This window comes from Nyctereutes procyonoides, unplaced genomic scaffold (assembly GCF_905146905.1).
Source record: "Nyctereutes procyonoides isolate TBG_1078 unplaced genomic scaffold, NYPRO_anot_genome, whole genome shotgun sequence".
In the NCBI taxonomy this organism is placed as follows: Eukaryota; Metazoa; Chordata; class Mammalia; order Carnivora; family Canidae; genus Nyctereutes; species Nyctereutes procyonoides.
The window spans coordinates 5,921,286-5,938,332 of record NW_026575052.1 but is presented as its reverse complement, the minus strand read 5'-3'; the positions used below and the strand labels follow the sequence as shown (position 1 = coordinate 5,938,332).

At 55.5% G+C, this 17,047-nt stretch overlaps 1 protein-coding gene across 1 annotated transcript in view; it reads left to right on the top strand.

The window, feature by feature from the left end:
- The first annotated feature begins 7,608 nt into the window (after positions 1–7,608).
- IFFO2 (intermediate filament family orphan 2) overlaps positions 7,609–17,047 on the top strand; it is a 49,124-nt gene continuing 39,685 nt past the window's right edge. The window contains exon 1 of the mRNA XM_055332759.1: positions 7,609–8,572. Within this exon, the coding sequence (XP_055188734.1) occupies positions 7,854–8,572 (719 nt within the window). The 5' untranslated portion in view covers positions 7,609–7,853. The remainder of the gene's footprint in view (positions 8,573–17,047) is intronic.

Sequence of the window (17,047 nt, the reverse complement as noted above, 5' to 3'; positions counted from 1 at the left end):
GAGGTGTCTCCTCTGAGAGGCTGCAGGCTTTAGAGTGACCTCGGAGAGGTCACCCCCTCTGGGGACCCTTCCTAGGACTCAATAGGTGGCATTTCAAGTCCCTCTTGCCACAGCTCTAGGGGGCAGAGGTACTCTTCCCATTTATAGGTGGAGAAACTGAGGCTCAGAAAGGTCTGGTCTCATGCACCCATTAAGGAGCCGTCTCATGGAGCATTGGACTCGGAATTAATCAGGGTCCCTGAGAGAGAGGGTCCCTGCGTCCTTGGGCCTGGGCTTCTGGCTGCCCTGGAGGATAGTGAGTGGCCTGGGACTGGGGTGACGGGGTCTGGATTCTCCTTCCCAAGGGAGCAATGGGTCAGGCAGATGGTGTCCTCCTCTCCCTTAAGGAGCCCTCCCTCCATGAGATGAGGGTGACAGTGAACTGGTGGCAATGCCACACCACAGACAAATGAACCCACACTGGGGAAGAACAAGAGGCCCCGAATTTGGTTTGGGGGGTGCAGAGTGGCTTCCAGGGGCCGTGCTACCTTTCACATTCCTCAGAAAGTTTAAAAATGAAAAGGACCGATTATAGTAAATATTAACCAGGATATGGAGCAATCAGAACTCTCATGTGCTGCCGATGGGGGTGTCAGTTGCGTAGCCAGCTTGGAAGGCTGTTTGGCAGTGGTACTAATTCTAAACACGCGTACGCCCCACGGCACAGCAATCCCACCCCCTGCTTTATCCCCAAGAGGAGCAAGTGCTCACATTCCCCAAAAGACACATATGAGAGTGTTCATGCAGCTTTACCCTGAAAGACCCCCAACAGCGAATCATGTCCATCCGCAGTAAAAAGAGTATAGTGATGGGCTCCTATCCCAGATTAACTACCCAGCAAAGGGGAAAAACAACATACAGAACTCTGGATGGATCTCAAACAGACAACCCTGAGCAAAAGAAGCCCCAAAAGTGCTACATGCTTCCATTTACACGAGGCCGGCAGGGGTCCATGGAGAGAAAAGTGAGAATCTGATTTACCTCTGGGAGCCTTCGGGTGTGTGGGGAATGGTCTGGGTGGCGAGTCCACAGGGGTGTGCACGTGAAGAAATGCGTTGGGCTGGATGTGGAACATTTATGCACATTATTGCACATAAGATATACCTCAATACAAAGTCAGAACAAGACAGCAAACGGAGGAGAAGTGCTACCAAACTAAGATCTGAAGGATAAGTAAGAACTGGCCAGGAGGAAAGGGGAACAGTGTTCCTGGAAGAGCAGCTGGCATATGCAAAGGCCCCGAGGCAGGAGTCCATGGTGTTGCTTCTCAACTTGGCTCTGGGCTCATTTAATAACGCCTTGCACCTCCATTCTCTGTGCCTCTTTCCACTCATTTGAAGGTCTCCACTGTGGAATAGGTTGGCAGAAATCCCTTCAACAGCTCATGATTCTGATCTATGTCAGCATGTTCCATCTTCGAGTTGTTGAGGAGGGAGCTATAGCCAGAGCTGCATGGGCAGGACTTGGATTTCAAAGCTGGGTTCAAAGCACAACGGTGCCATGAATTGTGTGTTCTTGGATGGGCCTCTTCACCATCCCCCCAAGCCTCAGCTTCTCCATCTGTGAGAAGGGTCTTTAACACATGGAGTTTTGGTAATAGGATACAGGAGATGCTCAACAGATGTCCGCCATATGGGAGTCAGTCAATAAAGCCTGGAATCGAGCGCCACTCAAGTCATGGCTCCCCTTAGGGTGATCTAGCTTGGCGCCGGTTAGGCCTCTGCAAACTGGCCCCCCACCCTGCCCTTGATTCCTTGCCATAAGGAGCTCAGATCACCACCTAGAATGGCGCCTGGCAGGGCTTCAAGGAATGTTGGCTCATGATGGCCAGCGCTTGTATGTGCCCGGCACTGCTTTAAGCTCTTCACACATGTGGATGTGCTTAATCCCCATAATAACCTCACCAACGATTACCTCCCATTTTACAGCAAGGGAAGTTGAGGCACAGAGCAGCTGAGTGACTGGCTCACAGGCAAAGTTGATGGAGCCTGGCTCTGGATCCCCTCCTCATTACCACACTGCCATACCGTGAGATGACACAGTGCCGCCCAGGCTGGCCTTTGTGAGACAGGCCTGGAGAAGGTGCTGGAAGCAACCAGGGCTCCCCCCAGGGCTGCTGACCAAGATCAGGTGCTGTCCGGGAAGCCAGTGGGACACTCTGGCGCCTGGCAGTGGTGAAACCCACGCCCTTTCCGAGGAAGGCAAACCCACCCAGAATAATTGTTGACACAACATGCAGCTTAAGCCGCGTATAAGCCCAGAGGTGCCCAGGAGGGATGAGGCCTGGCAACGTGCTGCTATTGCTGTTGCTGCTGCTGCTGCTGCGGGCACAGCCACAGTCGCCCTTCTACCAAGCTTTTTTTTTGGGGGGGGGTGCTGTTGTTGTTGTCATTGTTTTCCAGGAGGAGAGACGGGACATCTCAAGAATTTGCCTGTGCTGCTAGAATTAATTTTCACCTGTAGCATTATACAGGGCTTGAAGCCACTCCCTGTCTTCTGTGCCGTCATGTTTTACTGCCCTGCCTTTCATTTTACCAGGAAGAAACCTGATAGGAATGTTCTAGAAGCTACAGCCTGGGGTGGGGGTGGGTGGTGGGTGGGGATGCGGGCGAGAGGGAGCAGTTTATTTTCTCTGGCAGCAGCACTGCGGAGATGCCAGAGAGGGTCCCTGGGTGTGGGATTGTGGGAGATGCTTTTTCCCCCGCCTCTTTACACATCTGTGGGCTTTCTATAGGTGCGTATGTAAAAGAATGGAAAACAATCAATGGTGCTAATAGCTAATCTTTATTGAGCATTTACTACATGCCCATTTGACATGTATTAACTCATCGAACCCTGACAACCACCCTGCAAGGTCCTATTTTCAGGTGAGGAACTGAAGTGCAGAAAAGAAAATAAGGTAATAATGAAGAATCCGAACAACCAAAATTTAAAAAGAAGTTGTCAGGAGCAAAGGAATGATTCACGAAGGCTACAACATGACAAAAACATCATGCTCAGTGGAAGGAGTGAGACACAAAGACCACGGATTGTATGACTCCATTTATATGAACTGACCAGAAAAGGCCAATCCATAGAGATAGAAAGATTAGGCGTCGCCTGGGGCAAGGGAAGGAAACGGAATAAGAGTAGGTGGGCACGAGGGATGTTACTGGGAGAGATGAAATATTCTGAAACGGATTTATAGTGATGGTTGCACAGCTTCGTAAATGTACTGAAATCCACTGGAATGAGTGAATCATACGATCAACAAAATATGCCTCAACATAGTTGTAAACCAAAGTCATGTTGTTAAGGTGAGAAAAATCTAACATTTACTGAGCACCTCTTCTGCACTTGACAGGAGTCTTCTCTAGCACTAACAGCTCGTTTTGTTTACCTGAACTCAACTTCGTGGGGCACCAGGTGCCAGGCACCACGCCTGGATATGGGGTTTATAGTGAACTAGGCCTGGTTCTGGCTCAAGGTCGCTTTCCTGATGGAGATCACGGTCTAGCAAGAGTTGGAAGGTTGGGGTGGGGATGGGGTGAGAGATGAGGATGAAAAAGCCAGCAATGGCAAGAGAGTGTACCTGGGGCTGTCATGGGGTAGTGGTCATGCTCATGTGGCCTAAAGGAAGCGCTCCACCCTCAGATTTGGAGGGTTCTGGGGGTGGGCAGAGGTTTTATGCATGAGTTTGAAACCTGCAGGCAGAGGGGTAGTTACTGGGTAAAATCGCAGGGGAATGGGGTGGGGAGAATGAAGTTATTTGTCCATTCGTTATTAATGCTTTTATTCATTCATTCAGCTACCGTTTATCGAGAACCTACCATGTGCCCCCAACTCTTTGACAGACCAGGCAGGATGGCCATGACAGGAGGCAGGGTGGACTCATGGGTGAAGCCCTGCCCTTTCCACTGATGAGAGAACCCATCCTTGTTTGGCAGATGGAGGCTGGCATCCCTCTTGGGGATATGCCTTTGTCTATGCCAGTGAATCCCTCACCCAGTGAGGACTCACCTGTGCTCCCTTTGGATGATGGATGGGCGGGGGCAGGGAGGGTGGAGGGAGGTGAGGGTGTCCAGGGCTGAGGCGATGGAAACACTGACCTCACTGAGCAGCTTGGGGCAGGATTGAACATTAGCCAGGGGGTGGGGCCAAAATTCTAGACCAGGCTTTGCCACCAATTTACTGGGTGATCTGGGTTAATCCCCCCTCTCTGGACCTCGATTCTCTTGTCTGTAAAGTGAGAGTACTGGGCTTGGTGCTCTCTGAGCTCCACCTGGCTGACATTGACGATGAGCAGGACTTCCGGCCTCAGAAACCTCCAGAGCTACGTGAACTTGTCTTGGTTCACCTGGGACTTTCTGGTTTTAGTGTCGAGAGCCCTGCATCAAGAAGAACTCTTGGTCCTGGGCAAAGGAAGGTAGTTGGTCACCCCATTAGAAGGACATAAGGTTAGCCTTCCCTCTCATCTTACCCACAAAGAGCAAGATACATGGCGACTCACTTTTGCTCCCATGTGGCCACAGCACTATTTTCTAGCCATTTTTTTTTTGTACATGTCATATTTCTACAACTCAGTTGGAAATTCCTTTTAACCTGGGTACTACTTCCCCCATTTCCTTTAGATCTTCTGGTCTGCTCAGCTACCTCCTCCAGGCCAGGTATCTGTTCTTGCCCCACCACCTCCCCCTGCCACCTTGGCTCCAGAAGGTCTTTTCGGTTGTGTGTTCATTAGCTCTACCGGGACTCCTTAAACTCTTGCCTTCTGTTAGCACCAGGTCTGTGCTGAAGGAAATGCTCAGTGAATGATCATGGAATGTCTGAATCTTTCCAATGCCCAGGACAGGGCTGGGTGCCCCCTGATACCCCAACTCCAGGGCAATGCTGCTGGGTGGGACTTATCCTTCCTGGAACAGGCTGCAGAGACCCACTTCCAAAATGTGGCTTCTTAACCCTTGTTGTCCCCCAGGCTCCTTGAGCATCTGGTGAAGCCTTTGGACCTCTTTTCAGAATAATTTTTAAAAATAGCATTAGGATTACAATGAAAACAATTTTTACTAAAATACAGTTATCAATATATTTAAAAAATGTGATGTAGTAACATACTTACTTCTTTACTAAATAATAGTAAATAATAAAATTTAGTAGTGAGTGTAATAGGATCTTAATTTCAGAGTTGTGGTAGCTTAAATGGTATTTTGAGATATTCACAACAACTGTAGTATTGATATAAAAATATCTTTGATTTCTATTAGGACAGAATCACAGGAACTTCTACTGCCTGCCTGTACTCGTGATCAAAGGAGATGCTAAGTACCATTTAGAGATTAGTGACAAGGGATCCCTGGGTCTGCGCAGCGGTTTGGCGCCTGCCTTTGGCCCAGGGCACGATCCTGGAGACCCGGGATTGAATCCCATGTCGGGCTCCCGGTGCATGGAGCCTGCTTCTCCCTCTGCCTGTGTCTCTGCCTCTCTCTCTCTCTCTCTCTCTCTGTGACTATCATAAAAAAAAAAAATTAGAGATTAGTGACAATAAAGATAGGACTTTTGTCCATCCCAGTGTCATAAATTCTATCCTGGAATTTCTTGGTGGTGAGGGAGGGGGTGGTCAGGACCTCCAGCTTTAAGGCAAAGGGGTTCTGATCCTTTAGGTTAAATAAACAAAATCACCAGGAGCTGAGAGAACAAAGAGCAAAGAACAGTGACCACACCGGGTTGGGCAAAGCAGAGAAAGGTTTTGAGACAGGTGAGTTTCGGTGGCGAGTGTTGTAAAGGTGAGCCCATTTTGGCAGGGAGCAAGGAGCTGTGGTAGAGGGAAGGAAACACGGGGAGGGTTTGCTCTTGTGACCAAATCAAAAGCAGCAGATTAACACAACAGGCACGACCTCCTCCCAGAGCAAGCCCAAGTCTCCTTTGTGTCTCTTTTGTCTCCGAGAACACCAAACCATTGTCCCTATAAGACAGGGTACCTGCCCTCGAGCTTACATGGGAGACCAAACACAAAAGTCAATAAGACAAAATTAAATTGCAATTCAAAAAATGCAGCTGGAAGAATGTGGAACACGCCACGTGTCTGATTAGGTGTACACAGTGCAAGCCACAGGCGTCAAGGTGTGGGTCATCTGCCCTCAGAAGGTCTCCAGGAAGGATCAAATGGGAAAATGCGCAAGAGGCCGGAGGTGTGGGATTGCAGGTTAGAGAATGCGCTTTGGGATGGGATTGCTTGTCGCTCCTCTGGTCTCAGTGACCTTCTCTGTAAAATGGGGATGATAAGTATGGCACCTGACACAGAGGAAGCGCTCAGTAACGGGAGCTATTATTATTATCAATAAGAGAAGAATGATGGATATTTGCAATTTGGTTCAAGGGACTCCAGGAGGCTAGAGAACCTGGGTCTTTAGTGTGGTGGATGTGAAAGGACGGAATGAACGAACGAATGAAGGATTGAATTCTCGGGTTGGCTCCGCCCTCCAGGCTGGTTCCTTCCCCCACGCGGCCCCCTAAGCGGTTGGAGGGAATGCACCCCAGCTGTGGGGTCCCCAGCGATGGGCGTGTGAGTGTGCGGCGGCGGGGGCGGGGTCACTCTGGGCCGGGAGCGGCTGTAGCCGGGCTGAGATTTAGGGTGTCACATTCCGGGACGGTCTCCGCTCAGCCCTCCCCGGCGCGGCACCTCGGTGGGCCCGGGGACCCGCCGGCCTCGGGACCCCTAGGCGGGGGCGAGCGGTGCACGGGCCCGCCCGGGTCCACCACGTGGGGGACGTGCGGGCGGAAGCGCTGCCCTATCCTGGGAAGGTCGATCTGGGCCGCCCCAGGCTGGGGTGGGGGTGGGGGGCGGACGCACCCTCGGGCGCTCGGGCCCCCCAGCCCTTCCAGGACACGCCGTGGGACTTTGGGGCCGAGGGTGTCGCGATGGGGAAGGGAGGGAAGCGGAGCCTCCCGCGTAGAGGGCGTGGGGGAAGGGGCGCCCTAGCGGGGAAACGTGCGCGGCTCGGGCTGCCGGTCCCTTTAAGGGGCCGGGCTGGCTCTGCGGCGGAGCCGGCTCACCGCGGGGCTGGCGCAGCTCTGCGGTCCGGGTCCCCAGGCAGAGCCTCGGAGCCAGGCGGGGGGGCGGGGCCCGGCGCGGGAGGGGGCGTGGTCCAGCCGGGAGCTGGGCGGAGCCAGCGCTGCAGGCAGCCCGTCCACGCCGCCCGGGTAGCGCGGGGGGCGGAGTCAGGGCTCGGGGGCGGGGCCCGGCGCGGCAGGGGGGCGTGGTCCAGCCGGGAGCTGGGCGGAGCCAGCGCTGCAGGCAGCCCGTCCACGCCGCCCGGGGAGCGCGGGGGGCGGAGCCACGGGCGCGGGGGCGGGGCCCGGCGCTGCGGGCCGCGGGGGCGGGGCCTCGGGCTCGCGGAGCGCCGCAGAGGGAGGCGGGATGGGCGGGGCGAGGGCGGGGGCGGGGCCGGGGTCTGCAGTGGGCGGGGCCCGCCGCAGGGGCAGAGCCGGCCGGGAGTCCTCCGCGCGCGGCTGCCGCGGCGCATCCACAGCGCCCCTGACAGCCCCGGCGCCGGGACCCGCGCCCCGCGCCCCGCGCCCGCGCCCGCGCCCGCGCCGCCCCGCGCCGCCTTCCGGCCTCCCGCGCGGCCCGACTCCCGTCCCTCGCCTCGGCGCCCACACCCGGGGGCGGCCCGGCCCGCTGTCGCCGCGGGGGCCGCGTCTGGCGCGCATCTGGAACCGCCCGGCCGGCCGCCCTGGAGCCCGCGCCCGCCCTGGCCCGGCCGCGCCGGGAGCCCTGCCCCGAGCTGGAGCCGCACCTGGAGCCGCGGGCCCGGGGCCCTGAGCCGCGCAGCCGGCGCATGGTCAACTCGCTGCTGTTCGGGGAGATGGCCTTGGCCTTCGGCTGCCCGCCGGGCGGCGGCGGCGGGGGCTGCCCCGGCGGCGGCGGCGGCGGCGGCGGCGGCGGCGGCGGCGGCGGCGGCGGCGGGGCCGGGCCGGGGCCGTCCCCGGTGACGGCGGCGCTGCGGGACGACCTGGGCTCCAACATCCACCTCCTCAAGGGGCTCAACGTGCGCTTCCGCTGCTTCCTGGCCAAGGTGCACGAGCTGGAGCGGCGCAACCGGCTGCTGGAGAAGCAGCTGGAGCAGCAGCAGAGCGAGCGCGAGCGGCGGCTGCGCTACAAGACCTTCTCCCGCGAGCAGGCCGTGCAGACCGGGCCCGAGCTGCTGCGGCCGCCGGCGCCCGGCGCGGGGCTCGGCAGCGGCGGCGGCGGCGGCGGCGGCGGAGCGGCGGCGGGCGCCAACGCCAACGCCAACGCCAACGCCGTGGCCCTGGGCGGCCTGCCCCCCGGCGGCGGCTCGCACCCGCAGCACTACGGCCGCCTGCCCGGGACCATCTGGAGCTACACGCAGGTGCGGCGCACGGGCGGCGGCGGCGTGGAGACCGTGCAGGGCCCCGGCGTGTCGTGGGTGCACCCCGACGGCGTGGGCGTGCAGATCGACACCATCACGCCCGAGATACGCGCGCTCTACAACGTGCTGGCCAAGGTGAAGCGCGAGCGCGACGAGTACAAGCGGAGGTGAGTGGGGACCCGCCCCTCCCCCTCCCCCCCTGCCCCTCCCCCCTGCAGCTCCCGGGGAGGGGGCGTCCGGGTCCACCGAGGCCGCCGACCGAGTGCGTGCGTCGGGAGGGGCCGGGGCCGGCCAGCTGGTCCTAGCAGGTGGGCTGGAAGCTGCGGTTGCAGCGCGCCCTGCACACGCTTGGAAAACTCACTCACTAGCTCCAAGAATGGGGCTGGGTGCCGACTACCGTAGGGGACACTTCGGCGCTGTCATTGGTCCGGGCCGGTTGCTTTCTGGGGGACATAATAAGCGAGCGCTGGTGTTTTCTGTGATCTCATTTAGCCCTCACGCCAACGCAGCGTGTAAGGCCTTCTTATCCCCATTTTGTAGATGAGGAGACTGAGGCACGGGCGATGCCGCCGGCCTTGCCCAAAGGGGGCTTGGCCCATAGTGGCAAAACCGGGATTTGAGCTAGTGAACTGGACCACTTTTGGCTAGTTCATCTTCCTCTCGAGGTATTTTCCCAAGGATGTAGGAGGCAGGCTCCCCTCCCTCCATGGGTGAAAAGAAAAAAAAAAAAAAAAACTTAACCAAACCAACCCCCCAGTCTTTAAAAAAAAAAAAAAATATATATATATATATATATATATATATTTTGGTCCCTTGAATTAAATGAGATCATGTGTTTGAAAATAGGTAGCTCTGTGCCTACCAGCTAGGGCCGGAGTCTACCATCTTGCTCCAGCTCTGCAAGGTCCAGTTGGCGGGGTTGGATAACCAGACCTCCACCAGACTGGCCGCAAGCTTTTAAAAGCGCCTCTCTTCACCCCTCTTCTCCCCACCCCCTACTGTCATGAGCACCAACAGCCACAGCCCTAGAGGCTCACAGGAGGTGAGAACGTTGGTCTGGACACTGGATGTTGATTGGACCCAGACCACCATCTCTGGCTGGTGTGCGAGGCTGACTGCCTGCAGGACCGGCCTGCGCATTCCTGCCTAGTCCCGACCCCCCAGATTCCCCAGCCGGGAAACCGACTTTGCTTCCTGCCTGCAGCCTGGCTGACGGGACTGATGGCTCAGCTTTCCAAGAAGAGGAGAGGGGTCTGTCTGTAGTCTCTCAGGCCCTGGTGGGGGCAGGGCCCTCTGCTGTCCCAGGCATGGGCGACTCTGCATTGGGAGCCTCCGCGGCTTCCGACTCTAGGGCTTGGAGGGTGTTGTGAGAAGCCTCCTTCTTTCCACTCCTTGAGTCTTGGTGCTCACAGGAGCAAAGAAGTCCGGTCAGGGAACGTGAGGCATGTATCTCCTTCATCACCTGCCGGGGAGATGGTCGAACCGTTTGGAAGCTCATTGGAGAGATAGGAATAAGAACATCTACCCCCCTAGCTGCAGAAGGGGAGAGTGGGTTGGTGATGCTTTTGGGAAGGTATAGAGTAATCAGCTGATTAAAGGTGATAGGCATTGGCAGGCCAGCGTGGAGCAGAGGCCGAGATGAGACGAGAGTCTGTCTCATGCAGGGTGGGCCTGGCTCTCTGGGGGGAGGTCTTACACCCCGCTGGGGACCAGCCACTCTCTTGGGCCCATCTTCTCTTGAGGACTTGAGAATGGCCTGGTTCCCTGCCTTGGCGGTGGGGAGGCTACCTCTGTCTCTGTGGGCAGCTTCTCTGGGGTGGGGTAGGGGAACAGGCACTTGCTCTCGATGGTGAAACACAGAGGGATGGGCCCTTCTGTCTCCCAGTGTTGATCGTGTCGTCATGCCTCAGGCTTGTGCTGTGTTTGTTTTATTGTGTGTGCTTTTTGGACCTGGCTACTAAGGAGATGGAAAAACTGTGCCCAATCTCAGAGGGAGATAGGTTGACGTTGAGCAATGCTCTGTTCAAGTTGCACGCAGGGCGTGGGGTGTGATGTCAGCTTCTGGCGCTGGCCTGGAATGAGACGGGCACTGCTGGGGCAGGTGGAGTGTGGGTGCCTCTCCTCCCGCCCGCGGGGCTGCATGAAGCACCTTCCCTTCCTCCATATTTTGGTGAACTGGGGAGGTGCATCTTTTCTGAAGGTGATTCCGGGCTCAAGTTGGATTTTTCCAAAGCAAGTGACTCCCTTCTTTGGGACTCAGTTAACCTATCTGTAAAGTGAGGGGTGAGTGGGCTAGCACTGTGCTCTTTGAAGCCCCAGGCTTCCTTGGAGAGGGTCTTGGAGTTCCTTGAATATTACATAACACTTAATATTTTAAATTATATTACAGTGTTAATGCGGTTATAAAAATGTGCTCACTTTTTTAAGTTCTTAATGTCAACTCATTGTTAATTGTTCACTTGTTAGTAGTTGGCCTCAAGTTAAAGCCACCCTCCTGTCTTCACTATTTGTCTGAAGAGTACTCTGAGATTGCAGAGCAAACCGCTAAAAACCCTTCCCATTTGTAGCTACTTATCTGTGTGAGTCAGGATTTTCCTGAAACTCTGCAGCCAAAACTGGAGATAGAATTAAACGGAATGTGGTACTGTCATCCATGGTCCCTGTTCTAAATGTTAATGAATCAAAAATAGCCTCATCAACTTTACTGATAGAATTCAGAATAAGTAACTGTTGTATTATGCGAATTTACAGTATAAATGTATACCAGTGACATTATGTTTTTACTTGTTTCTGTATTTGGGTTTCTCATGAGAATTTCCTTTGGGAGGAAAGCAGGCATCTCAACAATTTAAGGGAAAAAAATTAAAAAACCACTGGGCTAGATGATCTCAAAAGGTCTTCCCAGCCTTGAAAAAATACAATCTTGAGTTTGAGCTCCCAAGCCCACTTTTGGCCTCCTGTCCATAAGAGATGTCAGCGTCTGGAGGGATGGGACCACGGTGTTTGCTCGGGCTGTTGGCCACTGAAGGCTTTAGATCCTTTCCGGCTGTCTAGCACAGAGCCCCAAGCAGTGACCAGTGGAAGGGGTCTGTGCCAGGGAAGGAGAGCTTCGAGGGTTTCCTCCGGTTTACCTGGAGGAACTCACAGCCTTGGACACCTCCACTTGCTTCCCCAGAATGCAACCTGGTGCGCGTAGCTCTGTGTTCTCCAAGCTGGAGGCATTTCGGTTCTACCTCTGGGATTTGTGGCCTTATCCACGTACCTACCATCGTCTGTATTACTACTTATGTAAAACTATTCTTCAGCAGCGTTATTGAGGTGTAATTTGCATATCATCAAGTTCTCTTATTTTAAGCGCACAATTCAGTGATTTTTTTTTTTAAAGTAAATCCACAGAGTTGTGCAACCATCACCACAATCCAGTTTTAGAAAAATTGCATCACCCCCCAAAAGAGCCTTCATGCCGGTTTGCAGTTAATCCCGATTCCCACCCCGGCCCAGGCAACCCTGATGTGCTTTGGGTTTCTATAGATTTGTGTTTTCTGGACACTTCATATAAATGCAGCTGTAGCGTATGTAGTCTTTTGTGTCTGCCTTCTTTCACTTAGATAATATTTTGGGGCTTCACCCATGCTGTAGCCTGTTTCCTCTAGATTGCCTACATTCCTTTAGATTGGTGACTATTCCACTGTGTGGACAGACCACATTTTGTTTACCGGTTCACCTATGTAGTCAGTAGAATTAATTAATTAATTAATTAATTTATTGTCAGTGGAATTAATTTTTTTTTAGTTTTTTTTTTAATTTTTATTTATTTATGATAGTCACAGAGAGAGAAAGAGAGAGAGGCAGAGACACAGGCAGAGGGAGAAGCAGGCTCCATGCACCGGGAGCCCGATGTGGGATTCGATCCCGGGTCTCCAGGATCGCGCCCTGGGCCAAAGGCAGGCGCCAAACCGCTGCGCCACCCAGGGATCCCTTGTCAGTGGAATTTAAATGTGAAGAGTCACTCGTGTCCCCCCTCACATCCTCTCAAGTGCCATCAATGGTGCCAACCATTGGTCCTCTCAAGTGCCAACCATGCCTTGGAAACACCAACCCAAGGCAGAGCCCCTGGCCTGGGGCGCCTGGACCCTGGCTCTGTTCGCGAGGGCTTTGGTTTCCCCTTGGTCCAACCAGCTCTGAGCTCTCGCCTGTGAGGGAAATGTGGTTACCCAAACTGTACCGTCGACAAGGTTGTCAAGCGTTGATCTGGAAACCAAAACAAACATCTCTGCCCTGTCACCATCCAGCACCACCAAAACGTCCTATTCTGAGTTTGCAAGCTGGGGGCTTTTCGCTGGAGATACCCGCTGAGTCTATCTGAGCTTGAAACAAGTGGGGATTTCTCTGCATCGCATCCGAGACACTCAAGACTCCTGGTCTGGCTCTGCTACTAGGTGGTGTGTGACCTCAGGCCGGTTGCTGCCCTCTCTGAGCCTTAGGTCCTCCACCGTTGCGGGAGGGGATTCCTTTTGGTGAGCCCTCCCGACTTGCCCTATACTTTGTTCTGTGACTCAAGGGGGTCCAGGTCGAGGCTGTTCATCCTGCCTCGCGGACTGGCAGCCCTCCCCCTCTCCTGCCCCAGGCCCAGTGTGGTTTGGAACCGTCTGTCTGGGTTTCCCTCCCTCCCCCTGCAGGTTGCCAAGTGCTGTGCCCCTGACTTGAGTTGGCATGAAGGGCTTGGTTTGTTTTTCCCTGGTGGTTGGGTGATCAGAGCTTTGCTTGAGAGCCAGGAGGGAACATAGTGATCATTTAGCCTGATGGTTCCCACAGGGGCCTTTTGGAGCCTTGGGATCCAGAGCTGCGTGCCTTGGGGCAATTCCGGGGACAGGGCACGGGGTTGCCGAGCCCCTAGGATCTGGCCCCCATCAACCACAGCAACTCTATTTCCATGACTGTCAGATTGGTCTTCTGAGGAAGGTTCAGTTGGAAAACAGGGTGCTACAGTTTAGAAAACAGAGAGAGAGAGGGAGAGAGAGAGAAGTCGGTGATTAAGCTGAGTTACTTTCATTTTTGAGGTGGGGAAACTGAGGCCCAGAGGGAGCCGACTGACCCACAAAGCTGAGTTGCCAAGACCTTGCCTGCCGTCGAAACCTTTCCCCACCACTCTGAGGTGATGCCCACATCCTCTGCCCTCGGCTGGGGTTTGGGAGAGTTTGCGCCTCCTTTCCGTGTGTCTGCCTTGAAGCATTTTTTAAAAAGCTACTTTCAGGGATGGGAGGGACTTTTGTCACTGCTATTTCTGAGCATGAGCCGGAAGGGGCTGGGCTGGCGGCCTGAATGAAGGGCTCCAGAAAGGGCTGGTGGGTGAGCCAGCTGGAGTGTCCCCTGCCTTTCCCCATCACACCCTGGGAGGCCCCTGAGCAGGTGTGTGCTGGCCCCCGAGTGCCCCAAGGCTGGAAGAACTGCTCCGGAAAGCCGGCCGCAAGGCTTTTCGTTCCCTGCCACTTGTGTTATTTCTGAAGCGGTCACCGGCACGGATTCTTCATTTCTCGTTTCCCTGGGAGTCGGCCTGGGATGCTGGGGAAAGGGTTCAAATCCCGGCTCTGCCGCTCTCTCGGGGAGACTGCGGGCAACTGCCTAACCCCTCGGAGCTGCCAGAGCCACGGCTTTCTGTAAAAGAGGGGGGATAACGTGGCTCCCCTAGCAATCGGGGAGGGCCGAATGAGCTCCTGGGATCAGGATCCGGGTGGGGTCCCCTCTCTGGCTCCCCCAGCCCCCCAGTGTCTGTTCCCTCCATTTCATAGAGCTTTCCTGGCACGGCGCTGGGCCGCCCAGCACATCCATTTCGGGACACATCGCGGCTCTGTGTGTCCCGTGGAAGGCGCCAGCGGTGGTGCCGGGGGCGGAGGGAAAAAGGGCGACTTCTTTGTCCAGCATCTAAGGAGGGTGTTCTTCCTACTTTTAGCGGTTGATTTGTGCCTCCGGAAATCTCTGACCACCGCCCGCCCCTTTCTTCCAGCCTCCGTTGAAAGAAACACACAAGCCCCCTCCGGCGGCTCCTCGGCGGGGCTGGCATTCTCTTTGGGGACATATTTGGGAGGGATTTTTCAGAGCCTCAAGCCAGAGGCTGGGAACGAGGTCCCAGAAAAGAAAGGGAAGCAGGAAGCCGGGAGACAGCTGACGCTGAAGATTCCTTCCCTGCGGAATGTGAGGCGGGGCTTTCGCCTTGGCCACCGGATGCAAAGCCCCTGCCCCCCCCTTGCACACGCACGCACGCGCGCGCACACACACACACACGTGCACACGCATCCCCCCCCCCCCCCGGGCTCCCACGCTCTCAGCCTCTCCAGGCCCGTGGCCCGCTCCTCCCCCCCCCCCCCCGCACGTGTCGGTGTTTGAAGGACACAGAAGGGTAGACCGAGGATCTGAACATGCTCTTTGCCGCAAGGAGATGCGTTGACTTCTAGGGGGATCGATCGAAACTGTGCCGTGCATCAGGGATACCGCAGGCTGTGGACTTTGCGTCGGGAGTCCTGGCTTTTGATCACATCGGGGAGGCCAAGCTGGGCTGGTGTTGTGTTGGTTTCCTTGGTCGTGGGTGGCTGACGGCCTGGGACAGGGTGGAGGTGCTGTTGTCCCCTCTGCTCGGGATCAGGACTTCGTCCACCAGGTGTGCCGGAGCCATAGCTACCTCTCGGGTCACGGCAGCCTGCACCGTGAATCTCAGTTGTCTGGGGTGTCTGCGCCCCTCCAGCGACTGTAAGCCTGTAGGGGCCGGCTCTCGGTCTGCAGAGCCCAGCCTGAGCCTGGCCAGAGTCCATGCTGAGCAAGCGTTTTGCAGGGAGGGAGGGCGCTGTGCCTGGCTGCTGGTGCTGGTAGGCCCCCGGCGCGGCTGGGGGATGTAAGGCACAGACGACACAGATGGCCGACACAGGCTGCACATCTAGGCCCTCACATCTCGTGCAGGGAAGGGTGTGGGTTTGGAGGCCTGAGACCCACCCTCCAGGCCCCACATAGCAGTTCTGAAAAACTTGAATAACACCCATCACTTGGTGTCAGATGCTGGGCTCCTGGAGCAGGAGTTAAAACCTGAGATTGGGTTACTCACTTTGTCTCTCTGGGTCTCAGTTTCCTCATCTGTGTCCCAAAATTGTGGGCAGGGTAGATGGGCCTGGGCAGCCACGGCGCTTTATAAACGGGGAAGTTCTAAAAGAGTTCCATGGCAAGATTTCACAGGGCAGAAGCGCAGGTTCCCTAACGGGTGAGTGGTACGGGCTTTGGGAAATGGGCAGAAATCAAGAACCAGGCTGGAAGCTGGAGGGAGGGTGGTCCCTGCCTTTGCCAGCAGCGTCTGGGTGTCACGTAGCCTCTGGGCATTGCTGGTTGTGTGGTGCTTAGAGGATTCTGGGCCAGATGCGGAGCTGGGGAGGTTTTCTGAGGCTGCTCCCCGCCTGCCAGAGCAGTGTCCTCCCACCTCCAGTGGGCACGGGGCGTTCGGCTTCCTGGGCAGGATGTGGTTACTTGCCCTAGTTCCTGGTACAAGAGAGGGTAGTTGTCACCCAACAGTAAATCTGGCGAATGCCTCTGGTTCACCTGAGGGGCTGTGGCCGGGCTGAGCCCCTGGCCGGTGACACGGGGCAGCTCGAGCCCTGTGGAGTCCCAGCGTGCCTGTGGTGTGATCTGAGCTTCTGCTTGCCCACCTGGAAATGGGGGTGGTGGGAAGATGGGCCTGCCCAGTGCCCTGTGAATCCTGTTCACCCTGTAACTTCATCGGAGTGGTCTGGAATCAGGACACCATTTAGTCTTGCGTACCTCTGTTTGTCACTCTCTAAAATGGGGATAAATTTTCTTGTGAGTTCTGCTTCCCAGGGTTGCTATAAAAATCATTTGAGTAATGGAATGTGAAAGCATTTTGAAAAAGGCTTAACAATAAATGACTTCGTGGCCACCATCGACTGAGCAACTACTATGTGCTGGGCTCTGTGATGGACTTCTTTAAGTAAGTGAGATTTAATTATCAGGTATCCCCAAGAGGTGGGAATTAATTATGGCCATTTTACAGGTGAGAGGTTCTTTTTTTTTTTTTTTAAGATTATTTATTTATTTGAGAAAAAGCAGGACAAGCACACTCCATGCTCAGTGCAGAGCTCGACACGGGGCTCGGTCTCAGGATGCTGAGATTATAACCTGTGCTGAATCCAAGAGTTGGATGCTTAACTAACCGAGCCACCCAGGCGCCCCCAAGGTGAGAGGTTCTGAGGGGTGGAAGAAGTCTGCCCCAGATCTTGCAGCAAGTCCAGTCTGGGTCTCTAGACCCTGAGCTCAGTGTTCTTCCTAGGAGGGGACAAGCTGGCCAGGCCTCACGCCACCTGAGGGCTGCTGATGGCTGGTCTGGGGTGAGGATGCAGGCTGAGGCATGGGGTCCCCCCAGCGCCTGTCACAATATTGCCACGACGGGTGTAGAACAGGAGGCGGCTGCCACACTGGGAAGACTTCCTGCTGTCGCTTGACAGTAATTATTTCTTGAGAAACCAGTGAGTCACTGGCAGTGGCAGGCAAATGAGCCTCCCGGGCCACTACAGAGGGCGGTTCAGCCCCCCTGCTCTTTGGAGGTGACCGTGGTGGGGGACCGGACTCGAGGTAGCAGAGAGTTCCTG